The 20,227-nt window shown below is 41.5% G+C and overlaps 1 protein-coding gene across 5 annotated transcripts in view; it reads left to right on the forward strand.

The window, feature by feature from the left end:
• The window catches only part of SMG1 (SMG1 nonsense mediated mRNA decay associated PI3K related kinase), a 147,049-nt gene that overhangs the window by 110,587 nt on the left and 16,235 nt on the right, over positions 1-20,227 (forward strand). For all 5 annotated transcript variants that reach the window (XM_029576036.1, XM_029576040.1, XM_029576038.1 and 2 more), the window contains 11 exons: positions 133-305; positions 684-963; positions 2,961-3,233; positions 3,869-4,103; positions 5,010-5,236; positions 5,561-5,711; positions 5,800-5,989; positions 10,240-10,709; positions 17,321-17,458; positions 18,264-18,416; positions 19,031-19,210. In XM_029576036.1, coding sequence (XP_029431896.1) covers positions 133-305; positions 684-963; positions 2,961-3,233; positions 3,869-4,103; positions 5,010-5,236; positions 5,561-5,711; positions 5,800-5,989; positions 10,240-10,709; positions 17,321-17,458; positions 18,264-18,416; positions 19,031-19,210 — 2,470 coding nt within the window. The remainder of the gene's footprint in view (positions 1-132; positions 306-683; positions 964-2,960; positions 3,234-3,868; positions 4,104-5,009; positions 5,237-5,560; positions 5,712-5,799; positions 5,990-10,239; positions 10,710-17,320; positions 17,459-18,263; positions 18,417-19,030; positions 19,211-20,227) is intronic.

The raw sequence follows: 20,227 nt of genomic DNA on the forward strand, positions 1-20,227 counted from the left end.
GTTGTTTTTCCTTCTTGGATGTGGTGCATATTTGTGAAATATATAGCACGTAGTACTTCTGTTGTAAACATTGTATTGTAATTTGATAGGTTTAAATTTGAGTATAGTTGAATTAAGATTTCTTTCTTTCAGATTTTCTGAGCACACCCAACTGCAGTCCCAGCAGAGAGCAGTTAAAGAAGCAATCCAAGTGAAGCTGAATGAATTTGAACAATGGATCACACAGTATCAAGCTGCCTTTAATAATTTAGAGGCAACGCAACTTGCAGGTCTGCTGCAGGAGATAAGCAGCCCCATGGACTTAGGTACGGTCAAACTGGCTCTGTCTGCCAGCACAGTTTAATAGGAAAACTGAGCTAATTTTCATATCGATTGAGCTCATTTCTTTATCCTCAACATTTTGTATGCTAATTTTACTTTTGGTGACAGTGTACAATTTCAAAACCATTTTACCACAGTATTCTAGCTTATTCTTATATTGTACATATAACGTATTTATACATGTGCATCTATAAATCCTATGCATGTATATATAATGGTTATTTATGCTTTATTTTCAATGAGTGAGGAGAGAGGATTCATTTGTTTAGTTATTTAGCTCTCTTACCACATATTCCACATCAACAAGTAGTGGTTTTGTTTTACTTACTGTGAATGCAGTGATAATTTTTCTGACTTCGTAGGTCCTCCCAGCTATGTGCCAGCTACAGCGTTTCTGCAGAATGCGGGCCAGGCTCACCTGATTAGCCAGTGTGAACAGTATGAGGGGGAGATGGGTGCTCTCCTTCAGCAGAGGCGCTCTGTCTTACGAGGCTGCCTTGAACACTTGCACAGCTATGCAACAGTGGCGTTGCAGTACCCGAAAGCTGTGTTTCAGAAACACAGGATAGAACAGTGGAAGACATGGATGGAAGAGCTCATCAGTAACATGAAAATGGAGCACTGCCAAGATCTTTACAGAAAGTAAGTTGTTGAATCAAGTTGGAGATAGCTTATTATTTTTTCTTGCAGGTCTCAAATAGGTTCCTTCTCTAACTTGCTAAAAAAAAAAAAAAAAAAAAATGGCAGAGGAAATGTTCTACCACAGCTCTTGTGAAGCTGTTAGATGTTCAATAAGAAAACTGCTGGGAAACAAAGCTTAAAAACATGACTAGATATAAAGAAAATTGTTGCATTACGGTGTAGTGTACCATAAGCTTTTAGAACAAAATTTGCATTGAAAAAATTGTGGTAATTATAGCTAGCAGAGGTGATTTTGTAAAAATTGATTTGTGATCATCTTGCCATTATATTTCCTGTCGGTGTTTTTATACTCTCAACTAATTCCCTATATTTTAAATTTTTAGTTGATGTTTTTAGTGATAGAGCGTCATGTCCCTTTATCACATTTTAGATGGTATTAAACTTGGCTGCTTCTCCTGATTAACAAATATTGCCAGTTTTTAAAATTTACTTAGGAAGTATTTTAGTTAGAATTATAAAACCTACTCTGCGTCTGTCGGAGATTCTAAAGAAATAGGGCAACTTATCATTGTGCCTGCCTCTCCCCAGGACAATTTGGGGTGCAATCAACCCAAGCCACCCTTCTCCTCATGGGGGCAGATTGTATCTCCATAGCTCTCTGGCTCTCTTTCTGGGGCCTGTTTTGGGCTGCTCTCCTAATGTGGGGCCTGGCTTGTCTGTACTCCTCTAGCAGGAGGAGGGAGCCCCACCCAAATCATCATGCCATTGAGCTCTTCACCGTGGCTGGGTAAAGTGACCAGTGCCATAGCCTTCCTCCACATGACGGCGCAGGTTGGCTCTGTGCTGGAAGGGTGTAAAAGCGTGCAGAGGCCATGCTGCTGCTCTCCCTGGCTCCCACTGATCTCCTTTTTCACACTGTGTACAGCAAGCGCAGCACATGGAGTCAGTGTGCACCCATCATAGATCTGGTGCTTGTCTCGCTATGGCTCTGGTTTAAGCAGGTTTCCAGCTGATGAACTGGGTAGCTCGAGCCCTGGACACACACAATGCCTGCTGGAGTTGTGGGTATTATGCTTAGGGAAGAGGGGTCCCAGTAGAGAGGGGAGAACTAGGATTGGAAATATTCGTATTTACAGTGGCTCACATGGGCTGATGCAGCTGCTGGGGTTAATGGATCCTCTCCTCCTCCTGCCTTCTGTTCTGTTTTTTTTTTAGACCAGATAACTACAAAAGTGATTTTAAGAGTTCTAGTAGATGAATTCTGTAGAGGATTAGGTAACGGAAGTACAGCCTTGTTGGTATACTCAGTCTGTTTGGCCTTTTGTGAATTAGTCTGTTATCTCAACAATACTTTTTAATGTTTGTAGGGGAAATTATTAAATCTTTTAGGCTGAAATATCACATCTGTGCCAAAAGTGTTCAGATTTATCTTAAATAATCAATATATGGATTAGTCAAAATAAAATAAATTAATGCTGAAATGAAAACTGAGATCTTACAGCTGGGAAAAGAAATAAAATGCCCCAGCTTCAACTGAAGTTTGAGATTGTTCTCCTTTTAGTCTTAAGTGTGTGGTTATTTTAGATTCTGCACAGAGAGGGTAATTTTTCAAAGGGACTTCTGTGGCTACAGGTACTTATTTGGAGGGCATAGCCTAGCCAAGAGAATTAATGTGCACACTTGTAGGTGTGTAAGTCTCAACCCCGCCCCGTCTCCAGCCCCTGGAATGCCTCTCCCCTATGCGCATTAGGAGTACACGCAATACAGTGTGTGTGCATGTAATTTTACATGCATATCGGTCGTGCAGTTTTCTAACATAACATATATAGGCTAGAAAACGAAATACATTTACTGACTTGAATTAAAAAAATTACTAGTTAATGTTTGGAGGGCGTAGAGTTATGCTTTAAATTGATTACTGATGATATAGTTAATGGCTAAACAGAATGAATTTTGTAGTAGCAAGTGAGTGTTCAAATTTTGTGGTGGTTGCACAGGTATGAAATGCAGTATGCTCCCCAACCACCGCCGGCTGTGTGCCAGTTCATAACTGCCACGGAAATGACTCTACAGCACTACGCAGCAGATATCAACAGCAGACTCGTGAGACAGATGGAACGCCTGAAACAGGAGGCAGTAACCGTACCTGTTTGTGAGGAGCAGCTGAAAGAAATTGAGCGCTGTATTAAAGTGTTCCTTCTTGAAAACGGAGAAGAAGGATCACTGAGTCTAGCAAGTGTTATAATCTCTGCACTCTGCACCCTAACAAGGTGAGGTCTTTTTTTTGTTCCAAAACCAATAAAATTGCAAGGTAGTGATCTGGTCCTTTCTTATTCCTGTAGATTATATTCACTTTGCTGGTAGAGAGAGTTCCTCCTCTTTTTTTTTTTTTTTTTTTTTTTCTCTTCTTCTTGGATCCATTCGGTCCAAGCCACTGTAAAGGGCACAAATGTTCTGTTAATTTGGGAGGTAATTAGCATAGCGGGGTTTAAAAGAGGTTTGGACAAGTTCCTGGAGGAAAAGTCCATAACACATTTATAGCCAGGTAGCCTTAAGAAATCTGTTGCTATCCCTGGAAGTAACAGGAATTAGATCTTACATTATGGGATCTGCCAAGTACTTGTGACCTGTCAGAGACAGGAAGCTGGGCTTGATGGGCCTTGGTCTGACCCAGCATGGTAGTTCTTATGTTATTTCAGTATTCTGGTTTGAATTAAGGTTTCAAATGCAACTGGGAAATAAAGGTTTACTCCCATTTTCTGTCTGTAGTAAAGCTCTGTCTTCATCTGCCATACTGTTACATTCACTAGGTGAAATAAGCTGACAAATCTGGCATATTGTTTGTTTAAGGACATTTTCTTAATTTTACGGATGTTAAAGTTCAAGTCCTGTTCTGTTCTGATAGACGAAATCTGATGATGGAAGGTGCGGCCTCCAGTGCCGGAGAGCAGTTGGTGGATTTGACCTCTCGAGATGGTGCTTGGTTCTTAGAAGAGCTGTGTAGTATGAGCGGGAATGTTACATGCCTGGTACAGCTACTGAAGCAATGTAAGCTTGTGCCGCAGGATCTGGATATTCCGAACCCAATAGAATCATCGGAAGCCGTGCATTTAGCAAATGGAGTATATATGTCCCTTCAGGTATAGAAATTCTTTAGTTTTCAGACCCTCTCTATTTAGTATTTTCGATTCACTCATTTTTGTTTTAGATTAAATGTATGCAAAGAATAAGATGACGAGTATAATAAAAAATCTGTGCACATCTTCAAACAGCAACACCTAACCTGGGCAGACTTTAATGTAATAAGGAGGAAGAGCTGCAAGATTGTATATCTCTTGTGGAATTAGGTAGATGTTTTGGCAAACTCAGAATATCCCTCTGCACTTTCCTTCCTCTCTTTGTCATGCCGCAGATCACCAGTTGAGTATGCTTAATGTGATATCTGACTGCTGGGCAATAGCATGACCACAGACCCCTCCTGCAGTTTTCTTTTTCTGCATGCCTAATTCCACAGGAGCTATATGTCTTTCTTTAATTAAAAAAAAAAAAAAAAAAGCTCTGCAGTAGTTTTTTCTTAACAGATCTGTTGTCCTGGACATGCTGAATTTTGCTACAGGAGGCATTGGGGTTTTTTTTTTAATAATGTGAGCTGATACTCATGAATAGATGTTATCTCATGCAAAGAACTTTGAAAGTAAACAATGTATAATAACTGTATACTCATGGACAAACCCTTCAGCATAGTCAGTGTCTTTTCTGTTTTGAAATATTTCTGTAAGCTCTTAAGTGGAGCAAATATAGAGGGCAGTTATCAGTACAACAGAGGAAGATGACTAGAAACTGAATAATATCTGTGGTGAGGCAATGGACGAGGCAACTGGAGAGACAGCATTGACCAAGTGGTCCTTATCTGCCAGTAATTAAAATGAAACAAAGAAACTTATTCAAAGTAAGCTCAGTGTATCAGCTATTTTCTTTCTGTTTATGTATATATTTATGTCTTGTTTTATGTTTGGTTTTTTTATGGGTGGCGTGGTTTACAATAGGAGTTGAACTCAAACTTCCGTCAGATCATTTTCCCTGAAGCTCTTCGATGTTTAATGAAAGGAGAGTATACCTTAGAAAGTATGCTTTATGAGCTGGACAGCCTTATTGAACAAACAGCTGATGGAGTTCCTTTGCAGACACTCGTTGAGTCTCTTCAGGCTTACTTGAGAAATGCAGCAATGGGTCTGGAAGAGGAAACATATGCTCATTACATTGATGTTGCAAGGTAAGTCATCATGCACTGCATGTAATTCACTCTGAAAGGTAAGATTCCATGACAAAACTTTCAATAGGGAATGGAAATATCTGAAAGCTTTTATTAAAACATTCTGGGTTGAGTGTGTCCAGTCATTGCTATTTCATATGTATTTTACTAAGGACTATGTTTTACCACCCGTATTTAATTTACGGAGTGGTAGTCCAGAGGAAGGCAAAAAAAGGTATCTGTAACCATCTCAACTGCACGATGTTAGGAGTCTATACTGAATAATGCTTTTATGGGGTAAAAAGTTCAAGGTAAACTTTTTTTTTTTCCCTCCCCATTTCCTAGAATGCTGCATGCTCAGTATGGTGAACTAATTCAGCCAAGAAATGGCTCAGTCGATGAAACACCAAAAATGACAGCTGGCCAGATGCTGCTGGTAGCATTTGATGGAATGTTTGCCCAAGTAGACACTGCTTTTGGCTTGTTAATTGAAAAGGTAATGTCTTTTAGAGCTAAACATTTTCAGGGTAATACTTTTAGCACAGTGCATCAGCGTGATATTTTTTTTCTTTTGCTTCATATAGTTAAATAAGATGGAGGTGCCCATGGCTTGGCGCAAGATTGATATAATCAGGGAAGCACGTAGTACACAAGTTAATTTCTTTGATGATGATAACCATCGACAAGTTCTAGAGGAAATATTCTTCCTGAAAAGACTTCAGACCATTAAGGAATTCTTTAGACTGTGTGGTACCTTTTCCAAAACACTGTCAGGTAAAACAATTTTTTTTATGTATATACACAAATGAAGATCCTATTTAACATGGTGTTTTAAAGCAGCGATATCACTTTGACTTGCTCAGTCTAGGGCTTATTTAAACCAGTCTACTTTTAACTAAAATTTAGTATCAGATTTGCAATGTATCCCAATAGTTTGAGTAACGTACAGAGCATCTGGGAAATCTATGTTCATTTTTCCTTCATACTATAAATCTGAGCAGATAGCTTAAAAGAAAGCTGTACTACATCTGTACTATACAGTAGTTCACAAGTGGACATGACAATAGTAATAACCATCCTGATTGAATTAACTTTTAAAATCCATTTGACATTCTTTATGCTGCTCTCTGAAGTTCACTCTGGGAACAGCTATGTTTGGAACAATATCAAGTTACCTGTAGTACTCAGTCTGGTTGGTCTATATTGAATATAATAGATAAAAAATGAACATGAATGTAGAAACACAAACCACTTTAGAGGCAAGTCTCTCGAGTTGGAAAGAAATGCATAAATCAGTAGTTCCTGTACGTACCCAGTTCAGTTCAGACTCCTGGGTTTTGCCTCCCCTCCAGCAGATGGAGACGGAGAAAGTTTTACTGACACTTAACATGAGTTGCTACCTACAGTCCCTCAGTATTTCTGTCTCCAGCAGATGGTGGAGGTGCTTCTGTCTAGCATCCTGGCTTTTGATAAGCAGCATTTGAGAAAAAAGGGTTACTCAGAAGGAGTCATCGCTACTCTCTTACAGTCTAGAAAGATTTCTACATCCTTAGCATATGTGAGGGTCTGGAGAGTCTGAGTCCTGGTTCACAGAACAAGGAGTAGATCCTGTGTGAGCCTCAATGGTTCAGATTCTTGCCTTTCTGCAAAATGGTTTGGCAAAGGGGGTTATACTTTTAATACCCTCCAGGTCCAGATGGTAGCCCTAGGCTATCTTCGAAGTAAAGGGCGAGGGTCCTCTCTAGCTGCCCATCTGGATGTGGTCCATTTTTCTCCGGGGAGCAAAGCATTTGCGTCCCCCCAGTTCAGAAGTCGTGTCCTTCTTAGAGTCTTAATGTAGTCTTAAGGGCATGTATGCGGCCCCGTTTGAGCCTATAAAGCAAGCAACCATGAAAGATCATGTTGAAGGTGGTTTTCTTGGTGGCAATTTGTTTGGCTTGATGGATCTCGGAGTTTCAAGCCTTGTCATGTAGGGATCCCTTTTTGAGAATTTCAGATTCGGGGGTTTCCTTAAGAATGGTTCCTTCCTTTCTGCCAAAAGTAATATAATCGTTCCATTTAAATCAATCTATGGAGCTCCCATCCTTTCCAGCATTGGATTCTTTGGTGCCTCAGTCAAAAGAGTTGCATTTTTTGGACGTGGAGCGTGCATTGCTTCGCTGCCTGAAGGTCACGAACAGCTTCCGTTTGTCAGATCATCTTTTTGTGCTTTGGAGTGATGCAAAAAAGGCACATAAAGCATCTAAAGCTATGATTGCGAGATGGCTGAAGGAAGCAATTGGCTCTGCATATGTTTGTCAGGGTCGCCTGGGCCTCGAGAGGCTAAGAGCGTATTCTACCCATTCCCATGCAACCTCTTGGGCCAAGTGTCAGCAAGTTTCACTGCAGGAGATCTGTAGGGCGGCTACTTGGAAATTATTGCATACTTTTGCCAGGCAATACCGGTTGGATGTCCAGGCCCCAGGGAACATGGGCTTTGGTGAGAGTGTACTTCGAGCGGGACTCACAGTCCCACTCCTTTTAGGGAAGCTTTAGTTCATCCCAGGAGTCTGGACTGATCTGGGTATGTACAGGGAAAGGAAAATTGGATTTTTCCTAGCGTGTAGCAGATGGACTCAGGATTGAAGCGCTGTGAACTGAAGATTTCTACCTTACCTTGTCTTCGGCACTTCCCGGTTTCGTTCCAGGCGGTCTCCGGCTGCGGGGGGAGAGGGCAAATACCTTCACCGCCGCACTCGAGGGGGCACCTGCTGCCTCTCAGCCTCGCCCGGGATCGGGGGCTAGGTCCTCGCCGCGATTCGGCCGCCGGACCGAGGCTCACCTCAGAGGGACCATGGAAATCACCTCGGGAAATCTCAACTGGGGGAGGGACCCGATGGTATCACTGCAGGAGAGGGGGGCTCGTCTTCAGAAGTAGGTTTCGTCTTCAAATTTGGGTTTTTTTCTTGAAATGGTTCTAACGCTGCGAGAGCATGCAGATAGTCCCTAACTGCTATGGAGATGGAAAATACTGAAGAGCTGCACTTCTTGCAGGGGTATATGTACTAGGGGCTGACGTCAGATTGAAATCCGTCTCCAACTGCTATCGGGAGTACTCTATATTCATTGGTCCTGAATCAATCTGTCTACACTAAGGAAAACGAAATTATCAGGTAAGTAATTTCTCCGTTATCTGCTAATTTTCGTTCCTGTAGTACCACAGATCAGTCCAGAGTCCCACCCACTGGAGGAAAGGGAGATTTGGAGAGTCCGCTCAATTTGTTTTTCTTTGTAGTTACTCTGAAGAATGGCACAGGTTTTGTTAGCTCTGCACAGGGATTGATGTGGGCTAGGTTAACTGTTCCTGTTTTCCCTTTATACTGCTTGTTCAGGGAAGGTCCGTTAATTTTTGGTATTTGTTGTTTTATTTGGCTTGGGTACAGCTAAATACTGAGGGACTGCAGGTGGCACCTCGTGTTAAATGGCAGTGTCAGTAAAACTTTCTCTGTCTCCATCTGCTGGAGGGGAGGCAAAACCCAGGAGCTGGACTGATCTGTGGTACTACAGGAACAAAAACTAGCAGGTAAGAACCAATTTTTCTATTAGTTTAGACTCCCATTTTTTTTAATAAAAGGGAAGTATGTTTTGTTTCATGATCTTGGATGCAGAGTTTTGGGAGTGCATGTTGACTCCAAACTATCTTTTCAACTTCAAATAAAAGCAGTAAATAAGTCTGCTTGGGTTTTTTTGTTTGTTTTTGTTTTAGCTCTGGATGCTTCAAGGTCTTAAGCCACTGCTTGAGCCTAATGATTTTAGGACATTTGGACAGGCTTTCATTTTATTGTTACTTGATTACTGCACTTCAGTCTACCTTGGCCTCCCTGATTATTCTTTAAAGGTATTAACAGGATCTACAAAATGCAGCCACTAGACTGATTGTAGGAAGTGGCATTTATGATTTATATATTGCCAGCCTTGGTTACCGGTGGCATTTCGGATCAGTAATAAAGTGGCAAGCCTGGTGCACAAGTTGATAACAATTGACTCCTTACTATGGGCTAATGCAATGTTCTCACTATATCTTCCACACACATGGAATGCTTTGTTGAGACTTGTTAGAGAGCCTTCTCAGTTGCTGCGCCAATATATTGGAATTCCTTGCCAGCTGAACGTAACCTTACAAATTGTGTGAAAGTGCTGTGTTTCTGTGCTTAAGGCTTATCAGTTCTAGCACACTTTTTATTGAAATGATTTTTGACTATGGTGGTGTTGCTTGTTTATATTTTTAGTCGAAGGTGTATAATTTTAATGATTGCTTTCATTTTTTAGTTATGTTTTTCTTTGTAGTTAGTTTCCATTATGTCTGTGATTTTATTTGTATCTTTGCAACATGCCTAGCGCTTAGCACCATCCGTCAAATAAATAATTTAAATTGACATGACATTGAGTGGACCCTATTCTTAATAAAAATCAGAGACACATTTTCGATCACTTGGTGATGAATGAAAGACATTTAAGGTATTTGCTGTTGGACGTAGCGCAGCTTAGCTGATATTCCTGCTCTGTTAATCATGGATTATGAGTGCACAGATGTTTTTTCTGGCTCCTACTTATTTTTTGCATGTTTGTCGTTAGGGCACCATTCATGAGGAATATTTATGCATTGTTTCTATAACACAGTATGTTACAGGGAAACTAATTAAAAAAATGTCAATTCTAATTTATTTAAACTATTTTAAATTGGTATGGGCTGGCTGTTAATGTTTCCCCTGTGTGCTATTGAAACCTGGCACAGCACATGATAGCAGTTTTTCTTTTAACCTTCCTGTGCTTATCTTGAACTATAAGCTCTCTGGGATAGTGACTTCAAATTTTTATTTTTTTTGGCGGGGAGGGGGGGTGAGGCACAACATAGTACAACCTGGCAGAATTAGGTTGAAAAAGGTAAAGATATGATACAGTTGTGAAATAATACAGAATTGATAAATTACCTATTCATTAGATATTGTAAATTAATTTTTGAAATTTTCATAATTTTTTTAAAGGAACAACTTCAGTTGAAGACCAGAGTACAGTAAATGGACCTGTGCAGCTAGTCAATGTGAAAACTATGTATAGAAATTCCTGTTTTAGTGAAGATCAGATGTCTAAACCAATCAAGTCGTATACAGCTGATTTTGTTCGGCAGTTGCTGATAGGGCTCCCAACACAGGCCCTGGGGCTGACCCTCTGCAGTTTCATCAGTGCTTTGGGTGTGGATGTTATTGCCCAGGTGGAGGCTAAAGACTTTGGTGCAGAAAGCAAGGTTTCTGTGGATGACCTCTGTAAGAAAGCAGTTGAACACAACATCCAAATTGGCAGGTTTTCACAATTGGTTATGAACCGGGCTACTGTACTGGCCAGTTCATATGACACTGCCTGGAAGAAACACGACTTGGTGCGCCGACTGGAAACTAACATAGCTTCCTGCAAGACTAGCCTGCAGCGTGTGCAATTGCACATTGCTATGTTTCAGGTAAGACTGAATGCTCATAACTGGGTTAACTCTAGAGAACTCCAAGCAGGGACCTTCGGGCAGTGCACAGGAAATGGGAAGAGAAGGGCTGGAGTAGAGAGTAGAACAATAGTTTTCTGCTCTGCAGTGTCTGTTCCAGCCTGACCTTTCCATCTCTTGTCCCCACAGGTCTGGAAAGGGTGAGACTAGAGTAGACACTGCAGGCATCGTGTGTGAAGAAACAGGAGGGGAGGGGCTGGAGAGTAATTGTGGTTTGCTGAGTCTTCAACCTCATTCCTTTCTCTCCTATGTCAAGAGGCAGCATGTGGGGAGAAACAGGAAGTGAAGGGCTGGAGTAGGCACAGCTCAGCCTGCAGTTTTCTATGATGCCAGAGTGGGGAACCAGAAAAAAAAAAACCTCCAAAGCACAAGTTGAGGAACTGTGAGATTTATAAAGGGGATTGGTGGGAGGGAAAGAGGGAGAGTTCTCAGGTCATCCCTGGTGAGGGGACTGGGAGAGAGTGTTTGTTTGATTAGTGGGTGGGATGGAAGAGAGAAAGTTGATGCACATGTTCTCTCCCCTTTCTCACGAATTAGCAGCAATCTCATAGTGACCATTACTCAAAAGTTCCCAGGTATACTGTTAATCCATTAAAAGAATTTTAAAGAGATGTTGGAATTGCTCGGGTGTCTATTTTTTTTTTTCCCCCCCCTTTTGGAAAATTAATTCCTTTTCATCCAGCCAGAGCAGTCCAGACACATGTTTTTATGCTCCTCTGCCAACCACTGGAAATAGAATAGGCTTAATGATATCACCCCATGCAGGGTGCTTGCCTTAGCCTGCCTCTATTCTCTCTCCAGCAGATGGTAGGCAGGCTTCTTGTGCTATAGACTAAAGATAGGTTTAAGCTGAATGAAGAATTTAGTCTTGGGCTGCTCCTTGGGCAAAAGACCTGTTTGGCTTCCCTATCTCGGTTGAGCATTGTCTTTGACAAGGGCTTCCAGAGGGCCTTGAGGCATGCTTGAGCAAGAATTGGTTGTCTGGGGGCTTTGTTCCCTGCTTTCTTCATCCTAGCCCTCTCTTCCCTTGTTCCTTTCCCTCAACTTCTTTTCTCTTGTCTCTCTCTATTTTCCTTTTGACTGCTCCCTCCTCTTCTCATGAGCAGTCTACAGAAAGTTTAAAAAAAAAAAAAAAAAAAAAAGTCAAGACCTTTGAGGAGGCTTTAGCAGGACAGTGCTGGGTGGGGATTAGTGGTGATTTGTCTGTGGGTGAAGAGCTGTGAGTAGTATTTATTTTTATTTAATGGTTTTTCTATACTGACATTCGTCAATAGATATCACATTGGTGTACAGTTTGATTAAAATATCTTATTAAAAGCATTTCAAATAGTCAATGAAAATGAAATACATAAAACTTAATACAATAAATACATTTAGCAGTTCTTAAAAATTATAGGCACACAAATACTCTGGGAGGAAGAAACAATGTTGTCAGGACTGGCCGAGCACACTAAATGTGGTAGTCCCTGTGTGTGTGTGTGTGTGTGTGTGTGTGTGCAGGATCCCAATGCACCTACACAGGGAACGGCAGTGTAAGCCAACAGTGCCTGAGCGAAGGGGGAAAGAGCCATGGCTCAAAGGGATCACAGGGCTAAACTGCCAATGAGCTCTCTGCCACAGTGGGAACTTATAATCATTTTAGGACTGCGGATAGCAGCAGTGACTCTGAAAAAGGGTTTTCTGTGATATTCCATGGGTAGGAATAGGTTTCTTCTAGCTTGGGGCCTTCTGGTCGGATTTCTTATACTTCTGCAATGTTCCCTCTGCAACAATTCCCAGAGGGAATGTTTGTTACAACAATTATTACAACAATCGTTTGTTTGTTACAACAATTGTTTTTGTTAAGGTTAGAATACTGGACCAGGACTGCCTTTGAGTGCCCTGTCACTCCAAGGGCTTATTCTCTTGGGTCCAGAGAGAAAGCAGACCTCAGGGAGAAGAGAACTGATTTGGAAGAGTTAAAATTCTCCAACTCTGGCATGCTGGTGATTTAGCTGTATGATGGTCAATAGAGTGATATGGAAGATTTGAAGGAGGGTGAACTTTCCTCCAGAGAAGATGGAGTCCTTGGTCATCTGTTTGTATAGGAAAGAAGAGCTGCCTGCCTTGATTATTTGTTTAGGTCTTGGCAGTGATGAACATTTTGGGGAATAAGAGAGAAGAGAACAAGGCAGCAAGAGACTCTTATGGCAGGAACGAGGAACCTGCTAGGGCTTTTCTTATGTACCAGGGCTGTCATGGAATGGGATACTCCGGATACCAGTTTAAAGGCAAGAGAGGATCTGGAGAAACTTTATCCTTTGCTTGTGGAAGAAACTGAGACTTTAGACCCCTTTTGGATGGATGCATTGGTGTACACTGTCATGAGGAAGATCCATTATTCCTTTGGAGGGGGTCAGAAGACTTGAGTCCATGCTTAAGCAGGCCTTTGAGGCCACCAGGTTTGCATGCCAAACAATGATGTGTAGTGGCTTTGTGGCCAGGGCATGCTTTCATTGCAATCAGCTGCAAGAAGGATTCTTGGGATCTTCTGGAGCAAACTTTGAGGACACGACTCACCTGGAACCTGGTATGGCTTTTTTTTTTTTTTTGGCAGATGCCTCTTATAATTATTGGAGCTGTGGCTTGGAGTGTGGCCTCTAAAGTGGCAGCTAGTCAGCTGCTGTAGTTAAAGAACTGGGTGGCTGAGTCACATCTAAGTCACATCTAGCAAAGTTCCCTTTTAAGGGAAAGCTTCTCTTTGGTGAGGATCTGGACAAGCATTTGAGAGTCTCTCCCAGACTTCCCAAGGACAAGCCTAAAAGGGCTCCAGAAGGGGTTCTGGCTAGCAGTAGCTTCTGAGATATGAGGTAGTTGAACGATCATTGAAACTCAAGGAAACCTCAGTGAACAGTGCAGATATCGAACGACCCTTTCCAGTGAGGCATGAATGTGCTACACAATAGTGGTCTGACATAGTGACAGATTAGGGGGTTCCAAGGGCTGCCCCCAACCACCCACTTTCACTTGCCCAAATCTTCTAAGGCCAGAAAGTCAGAGGGAAAACTGAAGCAAACCGTACATGTCTATTCAAGCCACCATCTTGAATGAGCCCTATTACAGGGAGAATATTTGACATCCTTGGATTTGATGGAGGCTTATCTTCATATTCTCATCAGAAAAGAGAATTGAAGGTTTTTCCGGTTTGTGGCCAGGGAGGCAGGTGTCACTTCCATTTCTGAGTACTGACTTTTGGGCTGGCTACGACTCCAATAAAGTTCTTCCAGGTAAAGATGGTAATAGTTGTGGCAGCTCTACGGTGGGAGGGATGTGAGATTGCATCTTTATCTGTATGAATGGCTAGTCTGTGTGAAATCAGCAGTGGTGAGTCGATGTGCCACTGCCAGAGTAATCCAGTTGTTGCAGGAATTGGACTGAGTGGTAAATTTTGCCAAGAGCAAGGTAGAGCCACCCCAGATTTAGAGTACCTTTGAACCCAATTTGACATCAGATGGGATTGCAAATGTATGGTGATGGCAAGGGTTTTAAAAGCTTTGGAATTGAGTGAGGTGTGCTTGCATCTCGGATTGGGATTTCCTTCAGATTCTGGGGTCGGTGGTGGTGGTGGTTCTGGATTTAGTGCCATGGGTGTGAGGGTGCACATGAATCCTTTGCAAAGATTGCTTCTTACAAGGTGTCTCCAGTCATAGGAATATGTTGCAAAACTTCTGTCAGTGGTGGTTAGGGCTAGTGTGAGTTGATGGCTTATAGCAGAAAACCTGGAGGTAGAGTAGATCTGGAAACTAACATGGATAAAAGTAACATCTGATACAGTCTGTTTAGCTGAGGAGCTCATTGTCAAGGATAGGTTATTCAAGGAGTTTGGAATCCTTTGGTCTCCAAATGATCCATCAGTCAGTTAGACAAAGGCCATAAGAAGGGGCTGTGCAAGAGTTCTCCTCTTCTATAAGATCAGGTGGTATGTGTTCTTACACAGCACATCAGTGGTAGCATATGTCAGTCACCAGGGAGGTACTAGAAGTCCTCAGGTGGCCAGAGAAGGGACCTTCTTGCTAGAATAAGCAGAAAAACATGCGAGTGCTTTTAATCGCTCACATAGGGTGGAAAATGTTCAGGTTAATTTCTTTAACAAACATACCATGGACCTACAAGAGTGGGAGCTATCAGCCTACAGGTGGGGAGAGCCAGTCATGGACTTAATGACCACTGGCCTTTAGTGAAAGCATTTTTCAGTGCAGGAAGGATGATTTGGCAGATCAAAATACGCTTACTTAACTATAGCTAAGCAGGGGTCTTCCGTATGTCTGTCTTTCAGTGTCTATGGTGGGTCGGGTTAGTGATTTGTGATAACCACCAGTTGTCTCAGGCACTCAAGTTACATGGATCTGATCCAGTTAGTAGAAAGGATCCTGTTGTCTGAGGATCCAGTGATTCTTGAGGAGCAATTGCCATTTTGTCTTACGATCAAGAAAGGTAATTCCAGTAGAATGGTGTCAACTGTCTTGCAGGCCTGGAAATCTTCCACTTTGCCAGCTTATGTTGATGTAGATGATCTTTGAGGTGTCATGTACCAAAAAAGGAATCTCTTTGGCAAAGGTTTCAGTGGTTTGTTCTTTTTTTCTTCAAGTAACAATGTTTTTATTATTGGCTTTCTCCAACATACAAACATGTGTACCATAATTCATGACCAAATATCCAACTAACAAAACCTAACATAGTGCTATAGCCAGTAGTGACATCACAGATTTCTCGTATAATACCTTATAACTAAATATTAAAGAAAAATAAAAGAATGAGTAAGTGTTTCATGGGTCTCAATATCATAACTAGCAGATTACTGACAAAAGCATATTGCAGATGATAAACCCCCTGCAATAACCCCCCTTCCCAACTGCATATATCAATTATACTTAATATCAGTACAGTTAGTAACAATATATATCATTCAGGGCCACAGTAATTTAAGTAAAGTTAACTTACCACGAAGTTCAGACATTATATTCTAATACATTTCAAAAAGTAAATTATGGGATCTTATAAAACAAACTCTGTGATATGTGCTCCACCTCTATAGGGGTGAACTAAAATAATAAAACCAAGTAAACCTAGAGAAGTAAAAATAAAAAAAATAGAAATGGTCATAGAGTAAAGAAAAGCAAAGATGCTACATGGTTCTTCTAAGGATCTTATTTCAAAATAACCTATATTCGCTTTATCTAAAGAGCATCAGTGGTTTCAATTTTGATGGTTTTGCAAAATGGCCTAGATAAAGATTTGGCATTGAATTCTCTCAAGGTGTAGGCGACAGGGGTGACATTATGGGCAGATTGCTCAGATATTGCTGTTTTCTAAGGGGAGGCAAACATATTTGGTCCCCCCCAGTCCAAGAAAAAGTTGGTTCCTTTTTTGGATCTTAATACAATACTTGTGCCTGACTCCTTCAAGCTTTTCAAGAGCGTCTTAGTTAAGGATGTGATTCTTGGACTTTTTGGTAGTGGTCTGTTCAGCTAGGTATATTCAGAGTTGGAGGCCCTTTCATGTAGAGCCATTCTTGGAAGAGTCTCTTACCTGCATGGTTCCTGCATTCTTGCCTAAGGGTGGTGTCTGTTTCATCTTAATGAGAGTTTTTCTGCCTTTCTTCACGAGAGTTAATGCCTGAAGGACTGTAATGAGCTTCATCAGTTGGATGTTAGCAGAGGCTTTTTTCTGGTATCTGAAGGTGACTAATCCATTTAGAAAGTCTGATAAGATATTTGTATTTTTTTTTCAGTGGCCCTTAGCATGGTTAAGTGGCTTTGAAAGCCAGGTGGATTAATGAGGTGATCAGCTCATCATACATCACTAAGGGTTTGCCGCTGCCCGGGTTCTTCATGCGCATTCTACTAGGGTACAGGCATCAAGAGTGGAGCTCTGACTGGTGTCACCAGCAGAGATTTGCAGAGCAGCTACTTAGGGCCACTTCCCCCCCCCCCCCCCCCCCCCCCCCCCCCAAAAAAAAGTATTACTGTCTGGATGTTCAAGCTAGGGAGGATGTTGCTTTTGACTTGAGCATTTTAAGAGCAGGAATGACAGTTTCCAACCTAGTCTGAAGGATAGCTTGGGTACTTCACATGCCCTGGACTGGTTGGGCTAGATGAAGAGGAAGGAGAAATGTTTAGAGGGCATATGGCAAGTTGTTAACTACCAATTTTTTTTTTTAAGCTTGTTACAAAGAATACTAGCAGACCCCTATTTGGGGTAATGTCAACATGCCTGTTCTGTTTCTCAATCTGCTGGTAGAAGAGCATCTATGTGTCTGGCTGGACTCAAGGAATTGAAATTAGCTCACAAGAGGTTTTCTCCTTTTGTGTTATAACTGAGGTATTGGGTAGCTATTTTAAAAAGTGTTCTCTTGTGGGAAGAATCCAAGTTCTCCTGAAAGATTTCACTTCTTAAATACTTTAAATGTCTACCACATCCTCTTAAAAATTAGCTTTTCAACATTTATATATAATTCAATGTGCATGGATTTAAATCCTTCAGAGACCTGTATGAAATGTATTTCTTAAATTTTATTTTTGTCCCTGAACAAGTGGCAACATGAAGATCTCCTAATCAGCAGACCACAGACCTTGTCTGTCACTCCTCCACCTCGTTCTGCTATTTTAGCCAATATGAAAAAGAAACTGCACACGCTCAGCCAGATTGAAACTTCAGTTGCAACAGTTCAGGTAAGGTACCATATATTTCCCCCTTCCGAAGGGACATTAAATATTATAATCATAGGTCTCATTATAAACTTTTAAGCATTGATGTAAAATATATTTATGTAGCTATAAAATAGCTTAGAAAACCAAAGGCATTTATCTCATTTATAATGTAAGATTTGCCTGCCCGACATGGCTCATGTTTCGGAAGAATTCCTTTCTCAGGGGCATCAAAAGGCACATTATCAAAATGTGTCTTGGTTACAATAAACTTGAGACTAATTTCCAGAAATGCTCAAAGTGTAATATGGCGTCAGGTCTGGTGTAGCAGGATGCAAGGAATTTCTCCTTTTCATCGGTCTTTACTGTGGAAGATAATGGGGACATACCCATGTTAGAAACATTTTTTGGTGGTGATTCTGAGAAATTATAGCAACTTGCTGTCAAACTGCAGGATGTAATAGATCAAATTGACAAAGAGTAACAAGTCACCAGGACCAGATGGTATTCATACCAGTTCTTTCAGAACTCTGACATGAAATTGCAAACCTGCTACTAATAATCTGTAACCTATCATTTAAAACAACCACAAACACCAAAACTTGGGATTTGCCTGGCTAACTTCCAAAGTTAGCCAGACAAATCCTTTTTAGTGATGATATCTAAACTGTTTTCTGTCTAATCTGAAGCTTTTTCTGAGAGCCATATTTGTGATATTTTGCTAATCCCCATCACGAAGCTGCTCTGGGATAAAGCTGAGCAGAGGGTTAGTGCTACCAAGGCATGAATTTTCAGAAGTGTACCAAACCCTTTTTTTTTAATGCTGCAGGAAAAACTATCAGGGCTAGAAGCAAGCATCGAGCAACGTCTGAAATGGGCAGGAGGAGCTAATCCTGCTTTGGCACCAGTCCTGCAAGATTTTGAGACTACAATCACAGAAAGGAGGAACCTTGTCCTTAAGGAAAGTCAAAGAACAAACCAGGTTTGTAATGATTGATTTGTTTTCTGCTTAGAGTTGCTAAATTTATGTTGAACTTATTTTTATAAATTCATGACAAAGCATGAAACATTGGTCTAAAAGGTGAATATTTACATTTACAAAAAAGTGATTGACTTTTAAATCTGAAAGTGGAATATATTGAGACACTGAGCAGTAAAGAGTTGCATTATTGCATGCTGTTTGGGGGATTGTGCGTAGCTGCAGTAGTTTAAAAAAAATACCAATATTTGGCAATAGAACCAGAGATAACAGGAGAACATTTTGTTCAGACTATAATGAATTTCTGGCACACAGTTACTAGCAAATATGAAAGTGACAAAAAGGTGCCATATCTGAGCTGCTATCAAAATATATGATAAAAATATCCAGTAACTTTTCTCATCAATGGATTAACTTGTTGCACCTAATGTGTGATATAAATAATTGTTCCTTCCATATCTAGGTTATTCGCCCAAATCTTGTTCTGAATATGAACCCAGGTTAAAAATTTGTACCAGCTTAGATGCCATGCTTTTTTCCTGCTGTTTAATTGAATTTAGTTATTGAATCAGTTGAATCTGACCTGCAGGTTTTACATCTTCTCTCTCATGTCTTAGGTTACTTTTCTCTGTAGCAATATCATTCACTTTGAAAGCTTACGCACCAGAACTGCAGAAACTTTAAACCTAGATGCTGGTTTGTTTGAACTTATCAAACGCTGTCAACAAATGTGCTCATTTGCATCACAGTTCAACAGTTCAGTGTCTGAATTAGAGCTGCGACTACTGAAGAGAGTGGTGAGTATAGTTTATCCATACTTTGCACGGATGAGAAAGAAGGTGATTGAAGAACATGTTCATGTGAAGGCTCTTTAGTCACCATTGTGCTTAAAATTCAAGAGGTTTGTTTTATTTAAAAGTAGGAACTAAAGCTGGTGCAAGGGTAGCAGGCACTTTAAGTTAACCTTCAGCCTTGCACTGTCAGCCTTGTTCCCTGTACGTATCCAGATCAGTCCAGACTTTTCCTGCTAAAAACGGGAAGATGCCATCACATGCATCGGCAACCCTTGCGGACCTCACGGGTGCCCCAATGCCTTTCCACTGGTCTCTATGCTGTCCCCGAACTGCCCTCTCCCCCTGGCGGCATCAGGAACAGACTCCGCTTTGAGAGAGAGCCGCTCACACCTCTCCACAGGCTGCACAGTAACTGCCGCGCAGCATGGCCCCCTGGCGGTCTGCTGCCACGTGAAAATGGCCACCGCTGGAAAAAGAAATATGAAGAGGAACGGATCCCCCCACCGAGCTGCCTGCAAATCCCCCTGCCACACCGCTAAAGAGCACCGATGGAAAGAGAAAGGGAAACACTTTGTACTTTTTTATTTTTAAAGTTTGATTTAAAAAAGAAACACTTGAGGACCTCCTGGGTCAGTATTCTGAGGATACCGCTGCTTTTTCTCCTGACTTCTTCTGCTGCTTCTTCTCAAGCATAACTTGTCAGGCCACGGGACGCAGATTTTCCAGAAGCTGGGGTCTGCAGCATCAGGGTCCCTAGCAAGCGGTCCAAAAGACGCAACCAGGTGGGTCGACCAGGGTTCGGCAAGTCCTAAGTCAAACCACCCACTCCATGGACACACATGAGCTGTCGGGAGAATTAAATGGTGGAGGTACCCCAGGGGGGCGAATATTCCTCCGGACCATCTGGATCTGGATGAGGGACAGTCAAACCCCTACTATGGAAGGAGATGATCCGAAGGTTCCTCTGTTTCACAGAGAAGAGCAATGGCTTCTGATTCCTTGTGTCCTGAAGGAGCTTGG

Source organism: Rhinatrema bivittatum, chromosome 14 (genome assembly GCF_901001135.1).
Source record: "Rhinatrema bivittatum chromosome 14, aRhiBiv1.1, whole genome shotgun sequence".
NCBI classification, from domain to species: domain Eukaryota; kingdom Metazoa; phylum Chordata; class Amphibia; order Gymnophiona; family Rhinatrematidae; genus Rhinatrema; species Rhinatrema bivittatum.